This window comes from Zosterops lateralis (assembly GCF_965231275.1).
Source record: "Zosterops lateralis genome assembly, chromosome: 1".
NCBI classification, from domain to species: Eukaryota; Metazoa; Chordata; class Aves; order Passeriformes; family Zosteropidae; genus Zosterops; species Zosterops lateralis.
The window spans coordinates 118,815,387-118,828,733 of record NC_139762.1 but is presented as its reverse complement, the minus strand read 5'-3'; the positions used below and the strand labels follow the sequence as shown (position 1 = coordinate 118,828,733).

At 36.8% G+C, this 13,347-nt stretch overlaps 1 protein-coding gene across 14 annotated transcripts in view; it reads right to left on the bottom strand.

Annotated features, from left to right (window-relative positions):
* LOC310907274 (uncharacterized protein C8orf34 homolog) overlaps window positions 1–13,347 on the bottom strand; it is a 246,560-nt gene that overhangs the window by 100,339 nt on the left and 132,874 nt on the right. For 10 of the 14 annotated variants that reach the window (XR_014589577.1, XR_014589578.1, XR_014589579.1 and 7 more), the window contains 2 exons: window positions 11,280–11,758; window positions 5,899–5,992 (listed from right to left, as the gene is read on the bottom strand). Coding sequence is in view for 3 of the 14 variants with exons in the window: in XM_083857360.1 (XP_083713486.1) it covers window positions 5,899–5,992; window positions 11,280–11,758 (573 nt within the window). In the remaining 11 variants the exon portion in view is untranslated. Of the gene's footprint in view, window positions 1–5,511; window positions 5,993–11,279; window positions 11,759–13,347 lie in introns of those variants that run through there. The other 4 variants (XR_014589583.1, XM_083857359.1, XM_083857358.1 and 1 more) reach the window with 3 other exon arrangements.

The window sequence follows — 13,347 nt, the reverse complement described above, 5'->3', positions numbered from 1 at the left end:
ATGTAAGTGCATACTGGAGAAATGTAGAAAATAACTCAAATCCCAAGCAGACAAAAGCTTTATGACACTCTTTGGGGAGGTTACATGGAACAGGGAGGCATGACTTTTTTACTGCAGTTTGTATTCACCACCCTTGAAATATTAAATGAAAGAAAGGCACCTGTAAGTTTCTCCAGAAGATTCATGTATTGGGACAAAAGTTTCCCAGAAGTATCTTTTTTGGGACAGATTCACTTGTGAGACAAAAAAAAAAAAAAAGGGAGTATCTATAGTGAATTTATTATCCACTGAGAAAAACTGCCAACTATAACAATTATGTTCTTACTAACCAGACATATAATTGACTAACCTTTGAGTGATGCCTCATAAGCACCTTACTCTCTAGAGAAACCACGTCTAGCCTTGCCCTAAACTCACACCCACTGAAACAGACATTTCCAATGCAGCTACACTCCATCAGAGCAGAGCACAGATACACAGATACAGCTGAATCTGAATGGAATGGAATGTGTTTGTGTAAATGTCATAAAGTTTGCTGCTCTAACCCCGACTCTGTCATTCTTACTCATATTGAGTAGCACCTGGCTCTAGCAAAAGCAAACTTTCACAGCAAAAAATATTCCAGCAGTAGACTCTTCCTTATTGTTAACCCTGGCCAAGCAATTTTCCAAATCTTAGGGACACTTATTTGCATAATTAGGATAAACTGACTGTTTGGGCATGTGAATTTACTCAGTGCAAAGAACTTTATCCATGGACAAATACTGTAAAGATTGGAATTTTACTAGAACACAGTCTGAATTTCTCAAGTCTTCAAAAACTCCCATCCTTCATTCTCTTGGGTTTTTTTCCTAGACAGATGTGTGCAAATAGGAAAATAAAGGTTTTCTTCAACACCTGTTGAAGTCATCATTAGACTGTCTTTGCAGAGTTTCAAAACCAGTGCAAGGATTAATGGAGTAGAAATCCCACTTCTTCCCAACAACCATTTGATTTATCAGCAGCAGAGTTTTCACTGTCAACCTCAGCAAAGAGTTTGAAGATGAAGAGTGGCAAAACTCTTCCCACAGGTCAGGGAGCAAGAGTTCAAGACTTGCCCCTGATCAACTGAGCTAGAAATTAACATGTGGCGCTCCTTTTGGCAAGTTGGAATGAAGTGACATTAGACATACAACTTCATGTGCCATTGACTGCAGAAACTGGCACGCTTTAAGCCGATTAGCACAAAGAAATGTTTTTACACAGATGATCCTTAAGGTGCCTTCCAGCCCTTAATGTTCTGTGGGTATATTTAACATAGATAACCAAGCAGCAAGCTTTTCAAGAGCCTACTTCATTCACCTATCATGTACATCTGCTAGGTGGACTGATTGAATGTAGGGATCCTTTACATCCAAGGCTGCTTGACCTGGGGAAATCTGCTGTGTGAGTTACTTCTTGAGTTCACCACCCAAGAAAGCAGACTCAGGCTTTTGGGCAGCAAATTCTTGCCAAGACTACAGATGGTAGGTCAAATTACACCACAACCCTGTCTTTGTTTTTTCAAGGTTCTTGGAAGCTAGTGATACTTTGGAAATTTCCAATATTCAACCTTTGTAGGACTTGTTCTCAACGGAAAATTGAAACAGACTCTTGTCAGTCCCCTGAAAAGGATGAATTTCTTCTCATAAAAAGGATTGATTTCTTCTCATTTTTGCTGGCTAAAAATGTTCTGGTGGCAGTAGATGCAGTTCTTCTGTTTCTGTGCATCAGTACCCCATAAAGAAGAAAATCTATTCTTGGCAACTCAAAGAACTTTCATCAAACTGAAGGATTATGCAAGTGGTAAATATTTTCTCCAGATCCCTCCTTTCTCCAAGAATGATCTCTATGCATTCTCTGAAAACTCTTTGCAGAGAATCAGCACACAAGCAAACTGCTGCAGATAATAATGGGGAACTGTCTCCAGAAAGACAGAGGAAGAGCACACATGAGGCTCTGTCTAGAGACATTTTTAGTGACTCTAAAAGAATACCACAGGTCCTTGATTTTGGATCATACTACCTTGACAATTTTCATCTCTCATTGTGTAGAGAGTTTCAAAGGAGAACACATTTTGCAAGCAGAAGAGATTTCATTTCTAAATTATAATAGCTCTTAAAATGCTTGTGTTAATTCCTATTTTTAATAACAAAATACACATTACAAGAGCAAATAATTATACATTATCTCTTTATCTGACCTATGGCCACAAACTTAATTAAGTCCACACAGAGAAATAAAGGGTATGCTAAAATAATCAAGAGAATTTCTTAAAAGTATTTTTCTCTCCTTAACATAACAAATCTTTTAACCTAGAATAATTTAAATGCTTTTTTATGAGTAGCTATTTGATTTAAAATGTTGTCATAATTAGTATGAAGGTTTAAAAATTACTGACTTCCAGTTATCATTGAAACTTGCAGCTAAGGATGAATTCTTAAACTGCTGTCAGAGAGCCTGGAGAATTTAAAATGTAGAGTCTGATTTACAAGAACTGAGAACCAAGATCTCATTTCCATAAGACAAGATATGTGTTTTTTTATCTGTTTTGCAAATGATGTTTGTCAAGAGATGCTGAGATTCCAAAGTGACCCAGTTCTGTTCAGTTATCACTTGCTTTGAAAATAGCCTCTCTAAACTCTTACATCTGAATACATTTGAAATAGTTCCCCCCTTATTTTTTCATTCTTTTTCTTGTAAAACTCTAACCAGAAGGTATTACTTTTAAAGAACTCAAGGTGACTCACAGCATTTCTCTTTTTGCATTGTTTTCCCACTACCAAAAACTAGCTTTACACCTGGCTGCTATTATCTCAAAGAATGTGGTAAATATTATCCACATGTCATTTGTTAAAAGCTGAGTCGAAGAACAGGTGTTGCTATTGTAAAGATTAATTTTGCAGCTCTTCTGCTCAAACTCACAAATTATGAACTCCTGGGCCTTCTCAACACTCAATCACACAAAAAATATCCAAACAGATTTATTACTTTGTAATCTTGCCAGTTGCTCTACCTACAAGCAGTGGCATCAGCAAGTGTGCCAAAGCCCCCTACTGACTCCACTTTCAACCAGGAATTGGCAGCTTCCCTTTGTCAGCAGCGGTAGTTCTGCACTTGACAATGTTACTAGCACAAAAACTCAGACAGGGATGTTACCACCATTAGTTACTTTTAATAAAATTTTCACTATTAGATTTCAGTTACAGAAAGTATTACTTTGATAAAACATTTTTGTTCCATCTCTTTAGTTACAGTAGTGGAAACAGTGATCTATTTTAGAGAGTGCATCAGTTAACCACACTGCAGTCAACATGGGTTCACAAAGGGAAAGTCCTGTTTAACTAATTTGATAGCTTTCTATGGTAAGATCACCCACCCAGTGGATGAACAAAAGGTGATGGATGTGGTTTTTCTGTATTTTATTAATGCTTTTGATACTGTCCCTCACAGCATGTCCCAACTCGTCCAGCTGTGGGAGGAGTGGCTGCAGCCTGTGCTGGGTGAAGAACTGGCTGAAGGGCAGAGCTCAAAGGGGGCAATTGGTCACCAGTGGTGTTTCCCAGGGGTCAATTCTAGGGCCAGTTCTGTTCAATACATTTACCAATGACCTGCAGGAAGGAGTTGAATCCATCATTGGCACATCTGCTGATGATCCCAAACTGTGAGGTGCTGCTGACTCTTTGGAGGGACAAGAAGTTTTGCAGAGGGATCTACATAGACTGGAGCACTGGACAGTGATTCCTAACATGAAGTATAACAAGTCAAAATACCAGATTCTGCAGCTGGGATGGACTGATCAGGCACAAGCATAAACTAAGAGAAGAATGGCTGCAGAGCCTCTCTGCAGAAAGGGATATGGGGGTGCTGGCTGGCAGAAGGCACAGCAAGAATCAGCAGCGTGTCCTGGAAGCCAACAGGACAAACCTCATCCTGGGGTGCATCAGCAGTAATACAGAATCACCAGCTGCTCAAGGAAGGTGATTATCCCACTGTGCTCAGCACTGGTGCAGCCTCACCTGGAGCACTGTGTGCAGTTCTGGGCACCACAATTTAAGGATGTGCAGATCCTTGAAAATAGGTCCAGATAAGGACAACAAAGCTGGTGAAAGGGCTGGAAGGAATGACCTATGAGAAACAGCTAAGGACTTTGGGCTTGTCTAGCTTGGAGAAAATGAAGCTGAGGATTGACAGCTTCCAGAGGAAGGCATGTAGAGAGAGAGGCACTGATCTCTTCTCCCTGGTATTCAGTAACAGAACACATTGACAGACAATGGCTCAAAGCTGTGCCAGGGGTGATTGAGACTAGACATCAGGAAACATTCCTTTACTGAGAGGGTGAAAGACTGAACGGGCTTCTGAGGGAGATGGTCAATACCTCAAGTCTGTCACTGTTCAAGAGGCATTTGGATATTGACCTTAACAACATGCTTTTAATTTTTAACTTATCACTTTGTTTTTTGGGCAGCGACAATGACCTACCAGGATTCTTGGAATATTATAGCGCAGGATTTTGGGTGCTCACAAGTCCTCATACCCATGTAATTCAAGTAGACCAGCTATAAAAACCATGCTGTGTATCTGATATGTCCTGGAGCATCAGTCTCCCTGGTCATATAATTAGCATCAGTCTGGGTGGGCACAGCCAGTCCTACCAATGTTTGTGGGATTGTAAATTCATTACAGAAAATACTGAGGAAAAATTGCATGCATATAAAAGGCAGATCCCTGAGTTTCTCTTAAGCCACTTAAGGTGAGCTTCAGCTCAAAGATAACTGAAATGCTCTGGTTCAAGTCAAATTGGACTTACTGGCCTTGGACTAAAATCAGCTGGATGCACAGAATCTCGTAACATTTTACTAGTGCTCAAAAAGACCTGGCACATGCTCTTCAGAGTCCCACTATGTGAATTTAAATTTCAGTCAAACTCTGGGCTATGTATGAATTTGTGAAACTGATGTATGAGTAAAAACCAATTTTTAAAGAGGCATAATTAAAAAAAAATTCTGTTTATCTGGCATGTTTCTTATGAATCCTTAATCCCTTATAGAACTGTTCCCTTTGTAAAGAAAATGTTTTTTTATATATGTTAACTCTTGATGTTTAAACCAGTACTGAGTTTTCTAAACATGCTGATTAAATCATCTGTTCCTATCAAGTACATCCCCTCAAATATGTTGGGAAGCAGTTTGAATATTCACCCTTGCAGACCACAAAACTACTGTGAATTAAAAGACAAAATGTGAAATACTAAGATAATTTACAGGTACTTTGTAGGCAGGGAGAATTTGCTACAATTTGAAAATATTGCAATTTATAGTTTGTTAGCTGTTCTGCCATTTAGGCTCTGATCCTGCTGACCTTCACTACCACAACTAGACAAATACTTCAAAGAGTACAAGATATTAAGGATTACTTGTACAATTAAGAACTTTTTTATTAATACAGATGAATTTAAAAGAATGTAAGCAAAATAGAGATAATGGAGTGATAGACCTAAGGAGAGAGGCTCTGCTTTTCAGACCTGGAGTTTTTTAGTTTGCTTCTTTTTTTTTCCTGGTGAATACAGATTTATTAAACAGATTATCTATTTCAAGTTCATGTTATTTCCTGGAACAGCTACTTCAACACATCAGGATAAATTGTTCCACTTAGCTTAAGTAAACAGTGTTCTTTGATAATTTTGTCATTGTTCAGTGACTACAGGAAAGCTGCACATCAATCCTGCAAGCTTCAGCCCTCAGACAAATAAGTAATTGGTACTTGTGAGAAAAGCTCCTGTGAGCAGGCATGCCATCTCCACAGTATTTGAAGATATGGAAAATAGAAGTAAAGTTGATGGGTTTTGACATATTATCTGGTCCTTACACATATACTTACATTTGTCTTGGTCAGCTTCCACTCCTTCACTTTCTGTGTCACTCGGCAATATCCAAGGCTGATGAGCAAGTTGAAGCTGTTGTAAGAATTCATCCTGCCACAAACAGATCTATTTTAGATAAAATGACAGACAATTGTTCTGTATAAATGAAGACTGCAGCAAGCACTAGCCTCAATTAACTAGAGAGGAGAAAGCCTTTAAAAACAAAGAACCAACTCACTGTGAAATAAAACCAGAATGTAGAGGATGTGCAGGCTCCTTAGAAATTTCTTTTTATCTATTCAGTGAAACAAAACAAACACACAAAAAAACCCCCAAACCAAACAAACAAAACAAAAAACAAAAAAAAACAAAACAAAACAAAACAAAACAACACCATAACAAAACCAAAAGGAAACAAACAAAACCAAAAAAATCAAACCCAAACCCATCAAAATGAAGGTGAGTATTTAGCTATCTCTCTACTATAAATACAGATATGTATGACACATACATACTCATCTTGGAAATGCATTGACAGGACAAAATTGCAGCTATTATATCAGACCCTGCAGTTTTTGGACTGAATAGACATTTCAAATGCAATTTGCTTAAGTGAGGCTTCAATTTGTCAAAATTTTCAGTTTCTAGTCTAATAAGAACAAGAACATGAAACCTGATTTTGAACCTATGGTTTCGTTGCACAAGGACAAAGGTTAGGAAGGAAAAATGTTATGGAAACTTTTGTCTCCAAGATACCATTAAAACATCAAAATACAAATGTTTTACATGGTTAAAAATTCATATGCAACTGAATATATGCTTCTGAAAGTGTTTTAAAATTGCCTACTTTTTTATATAATGTATATATGTGTGTGTGTACAAATGTGCACAAAAATATTTTTCCACGCAGACACACACATATGTATGTGAACAGATATACACACAGACACATAAATACTCTGACACATTCCTTTGCAATATTCACGGGGAGAGATGAGACTGGAATGCACAGTTTTATTTTCAAAAGCAGTTCAAACAATCCAAGTTTAGTCTCTAAAAGAAAACTTTAATGTTGGCCAGATATCATAAAATTACCGGCCAGAATTTTATAAGTTCTTGAAAAAAACCGAGGGGGGTAATAACCCTGTTTTGTGTTACATCAGCTGAAACGAGAATCTACATATTTAAAGCTAAATTGTATTATAACATAAATTTTATTCTTAGGCTGTCTGATTTAAATACAAAATCCAGGCTTGTTTAAATCAGTTTTGGGAGACTGAAGGCTGCCTAATCAAGATCTAACTTGCTGGAAGTAATTTATTAATTCTGTCAGTAATGTGCTAAAAATTCCACCAAGACTGCTGCCATGGCCCAGCAGTAAACTTAGGCAGGAGCTCCAGGTTTCACTCATGAATTGCCATTTCCAATGTGTTGTGCATGAGAAGGTTGCTGACTACAACACTGAACCTGCTTTGGTTCACGGAACAGGATTCATGCAATAGGGATGAGAGACTCTCACACTGATTAATCCACTTTTCAATTTTCCAAAAACACAGAGCAAAGACCTGAGCCAGGCAGTGGAACAGAATGAGAGCATCTGACCAAAAAGAGAGGCCCCATCACAAGTTATGCTCTATACTCCAGTTAATAGGAGTAAAAATTTTGTTAATCAAGGCTATATTCAAATAAGACAAAGTTTCCTGCTCTTAACAATGACAGACTAATAAGGATTGCTGAATACCATTTTAAACTATCTGAATAAATGAAATGATTGCAAAATTTCATATGTTCAGAAAATGATATGGAAAACAAGGGAGTCAGTAGTATTTTTCATCTCAACAGCTATTGACAAGTATCACAGAATTGTGTCACTTTAATGGAATCCATCCTAAAGAGATAAGCAGGGTTCAACATTCCTTTCCCAAATTATACAGAACACCAAAGGATTAGGAACATGCATAAAAGTATCTCTGCCAAAGGATTTGGAACCCTGATTTATTATCTTTATAGAGATAATAAAACTATTTCTCTAGGTAGCATTTCTTTGCTATAATTCAATTCAGCCTTGAACAGAGCTGATAATAAAACACACCTGTTAGAACTTAGTAATATTATGTGTGCCAGGAGGCAGAAACTTGTCCACAAAATCTCAGATCATTATAAGTCTTGAGTATTAAAAAACTCCAAAACATTCTTAACAGCTGATATGTTAAGTACTTGCCAAATTATTTAAGATTTGTGCTATAACAAGATTAAACCACCCATGCTGCAGCATGAACTTTACTAAAGCTTAAGAACTTTGAATTGTATTTATTAGTAATATTTTTCTATTTAGACTTACGTTATTCTGAAACACATTACAATCAAGGAAGCATACATAAGGCATTAAGAGATACGTTAAAATTCCCAACAAATAAACAAGTAAATAAATAAATAAAGCTCCTTAGGGTAAAACATGCTCCTGGCACCCAGTAGTCACGTTCTTTTCAACTGACTTATTCCAATCAAATATATATATCAACATCGTACTGATTAATTCCATTAACATCTCTTAAGAGTAAGGAAGCAGAGTTATTTGCAAAACCTTTATCATAGTATCTTCTATAGGATCGGAAATATAACCACAGTGTATTTACATCTAGTAGAAATTCCCAGTTGAGACCATAAGGCTAAGAAGAATAAAGGCAAATTCCCTTCTTTTATTTTACTGGTTTTATACAGTAAGAGGATACAAAACCTACAATGAAAGTTGCAAAATAAATTACAGTATCAGCCTTAAGTTTTATATGTTTGTGATCTGCAAAAGTACAAAGACAGATAGGACTCCTGTTCTCCTACCCCAAACCATCTCTGCCTTTTTAAAATATATCTCCATTGTCAGAGACAAGCTGTGACACAAGAAAATGAAATCATGTGGCCACAAATAGGAGGAAATGTCAAACATGGCAAAAAATGTCACAGAACAGATGTATTTCCTGGGTATGTTCTGTCTAAATCCACTTCTCTAAGTGACTAGGAACTTAAGTGGGCAAAAGACAGCTTGAAAGGGTTACCAAAGTTTCTAGTATAACACTCCAAAAATGAGGCTGGGAGTGGCAAATTGGCCAGATCTCCTTTCTGATATCCATGGGCCTTCACAACCTGGCAGAGGAAGGTCTTCAGTATGAACGTGTCATACCAGCAGCTTTCCTTTCGGAAGCAGAGCTAGTCCCAAGTTGAGTTCCCATTATGTCAAAGGTCACTTGTGCATGTCAGAAAGGATAAATAAGGTCTGAGCTGGGTCACTAGCAGCCAAGGTATTATTGTACCCAGTGAGCAAAGAGAAAGAAAAGAATTTGTCACTTCTAGAAGGGATTTTAACAGAGGATAAGATCCTGCATAGAAATGCTGAGGTTTAACATCAGCTTTACAGTGGATTGCTGGCTGAATCTAGACATGCTACTCTAACTGGAAAATAGCATAATAATATTGCTCACTTCCTAAAATTCTTGAGACAAATATTAAAAGTATAACAGGACACTTACTGTGAGAGCTACCAGCGAACAGAAGTAACAAAACACAGCAAGTTAAATGGATTCTTGCTTATTATTACTATAACTATAGAAAGGCTATGGAAGAAAGCATTTTTAATTGTCTGCCTTTTCACAGGAAAGATCAAAAGTGATTAGCAGACTGGATATCTCTCACTCATTACATACACATACTTTCAGGAGTATATACAATAATTTTACTTGGCATCACATGACAATGTATCAGTTAAGAACAAGACTGCTCAAAAAAGAAGAAAAAGAGGGGTGAAGAATTTAGTTGGAGACAATAAAACCCTTCATTTCTTCTGAAAATTTTTTAGTTAAAAATTCATTTCCATTCTCATTTTCTGGTATATGAGAAAATTCTAACACACAAACATAGCCCATATTTCAAAAGAGGACAAAAAGTGATCTCTTTTGTAAAAAAAAAAAAAAAGAAAAAAGTTAAAATTCCTTTTTTTATTCCCATGGAAAACATGGTTTGAAAATACATCAACTGGTAGTGAAGACACTTTCAGGAGAACTGTAGTCACCTTCAGTCCTCATGTCTTTAATCTGGATACTCAATTCCAAGTGAAGAAACAGCTCAAGTGATGGGATTAGTGCACTGCCATTCAAACACCAAAGTAATGAGTACTTATTTCACAATCAAATTTAAGTAAGATTTCTTCCCCAAATTCTAGAGTAATCTGTGCCTCATTTCTTTTTCTTCACAACACATAAAGGATATCATATAATTAATTGCAGGGTTATACTACGTATTTAATTTTCCTAAAAGCAACCCTAAGGAACACTATCATAAACAACATTTTAAATTTTCTTTAGGAGTCATGAGACTGATAACACATTGTGCCAAGTGTCACACCCAACAGATTATTAAAACAGATGATACTCCTCAGAAACAATCTAAAGGTATGATACTATTTTCAGTCTAGGAAAAAAGGTCTCCAGGCTTTGACAAATGGATTACAAAGAAATTGGTAATAATGGTGGGAACCAACATATTCCACCACTAAAAAATTAGCAGTCTAGACATACAGTTCCTTCTCAAGTCAGTATAGAAGGACTGGCATATCCTGAGAAAAGACTCACCTTTGTAAGGCATGTACAGAGATAGCAAGGGTTTTCTTTCACAGGTGCTTTTATTTCCACTGCCCACACACTGAAGTTATCTTTAAGGCAGCTACGTTAGCAGAGGAGAATCCTACTCAGAATTTACAAGGTACTTTAATTTTTTCTTATGTTTTGTTTTAAACAAAGACTAGTCCTGTAAAAGCCAATAATATGTGACAAGAAATTTTTATGCTGTAAATCAGCCTAGTTGCCATGCATATAGTATTAGACAGTGATTCAACAATGTTGGACATTTTCTCTTGCAATTCAGTTTGGCGCTTTGGAAAAACCTGTCCTTTCAGTGATGCCTAACTAATCATTCCAATTGCTCAAAAATATAAAATAAAAAGAAGTTCAAAAAAAATATCATGCATTGCCAGTGCGCCAGGAAAAAAAAATACCACGGAACATAAAGATTAGATAAAGTTTTGGTTAATATTCCAGAGGTATGCACCCGTTAGAAACTGTAATGCTAATAAAACTGCTATGCATCATACAAGCAAAGCCCTACCGAGCTCATGGCAAATTTGGGGGACACAAGTGTTTCAGGATGATTTCTGTAATAATACTGACATTCTCTAATGAGTACCTCTCAAAGCTGAGCAGTATTTCCTTGCTAATTTTCTCATCATTATTTTTCAAGTTCTTTTCAGCACAGTAGGTTACATTAGGTACACTGATGTTACTTGAACATAAAATGCAATCAAGTCTTTGCATTATTACACATAGCAAAAACATTAAATTGAAAATCTTACTTCTGATAAACTGTTTCTCTGAGTAGTGACAGTTCCAACAACATCTCCACTCACTTGCACAGAAAGCCCTGAAGCAGCACTGAGGGTCTGCCCCATTTGGCTCTTAGATGACAAAGACCTGCTTCTTTGAATGTTAATAATGCTTTCCCTATTTCCTTGGTTGCTAGGGGTAAGAGGCCGTGACAACAAGCTATTTGGGGTCATAGGTCTGCTCCCTGGAGTTGATGGCCTGTTGGTTTGTGCACTGCTGTTTGTGACACTGGAGATCTGTGCTCTGCTGTTAGAGGGCAGCGGTGGTGATTTGTTTCCTTGGAGCTGAATGCTCTTGCCTGTCGGAGTTGACACCTGAGGCCTTGAGGTTTGGCCCTGTGCAGCTTGAAGATTGCCTTGATGGTCAGATGTAACTACACTGGGATGCTGGACACCAGGGCTTCTTGAGAGCCTTGCTTCTTCCCACAGTGCGAGGTCCTTCTCAATGTCTGTGCACACACACATGAACAAATGGAAAAGAAAGAAACTCACTGTCTGTTTTTCTCTGGTTTAAAACTCTCAATGATTTTCTCCAATGAAAGTGAAAACCTGAAGCTGCGCAGAGAAAATCTATTCATGCTTAAAATAAAAGGCACCAGAATTAACAGTGCAAATATTTGGCAGGCATTACCTTTAAGTTTATTTACATTTGATTCACTGCAAATACAGCTATCCTGCAGAAATGAAATATTACCTATTCATTGAATGTAAACATAACTTACAAAAATTCCCCTTGTTTCAGCAAAATTATGTCTATGTGGCTTTTGCACAGTTACTGCAAAATCAAGATTAGTACCAAACCAAGATGGAGCAGTGATGTAAACTTGCCATCCTCAGCCGCACTGAAGAGCAATCCAAAACTGGCTCAAGGCAAAACTTTTGCTTCCGGCCCTTATGTCCACTGCCCAATCAAAACTCTGAGGACAGTAACTACTGAACTCTGGCATGTCTGGATTTGTGATGCTGTTTGAACGTGAATTTTGTGCTCTGGCCTGCCATCAATGCTGCAGCAGGTGTTGGGGTCACCAATATCCAGAGTCCAAGGAGAAAAGGTGACAGCCATCAGGTGGTCCAATCCCTACCTCACACACAACCATAAGAAATAAGATCTGTTTTAGAAACACAACAGATTAAGGACAGTGTCTCCTGAAATAATTTAATTTAATAATGTTTCCAATTAATTAAATCAGAATATAGATGTCAAAGTCAGGTGAGGGTAGCTGTAATTTAGGTTAGCATTGATAAGATATTGAAAGTCCTTGCAAGTACAAATGTAGAGCTTAAGAAACAGCTCGATTAAGTTTATCTTAGACTATTGTTATGAATTTTCACTTTCACTGGCATGTACTCTACTGTACTTGATTTTCACAGACAGTTGATTATCTTTAAAATAGCAATGCCATTTCCCATGAACATGGATAAGTCACAGTCCCAGAAGCTGTAAATTAGCAAGGCTCTACTTATTTAAACACATATTAAGTCAACTTAAGTCAGCTTTAAACACATATTAAGTCAACTATTAAATCTAAAAAAAGCATTTAATTTTTTTTTATTTTGATAAAAATTATTTCAGGTTCTGAAAGTCCTAAAAGAAACAGATTCTAAACTGCATATTGGAAAATGAGATTTTTTTCACTTGTGTTTATGAATAGGTATAAAAGGAATGTTGTATGTTAAATAATTAAAGATGTGCTGCCTTTAACATCAGCATATTTTATAAGATCTTGAAAACAGGAAAATAAGCCATGCCAATTTCATGTTACTAGTCTAATACAACATATTACACACAATTCAAATGCTATTACTAGAAAAGCTAGTAAAACTGAAATAGTTGTGAAAGCCTCAGAAAAAAAGTGTCTCCCAACTTTTTAAAGATTAAATATTTTGCTTTTAGCAAATTTCAGTCAATATTTCTAGCACACAGTCAATATTTCTAGCACACAGTTAAGAATATTTTTAATTGACCTCTTAAAATTAATTATTTCCATTTTAAAATAAATTCATCTTGAACTACACCTCCACTATGCTTTCACTTTGG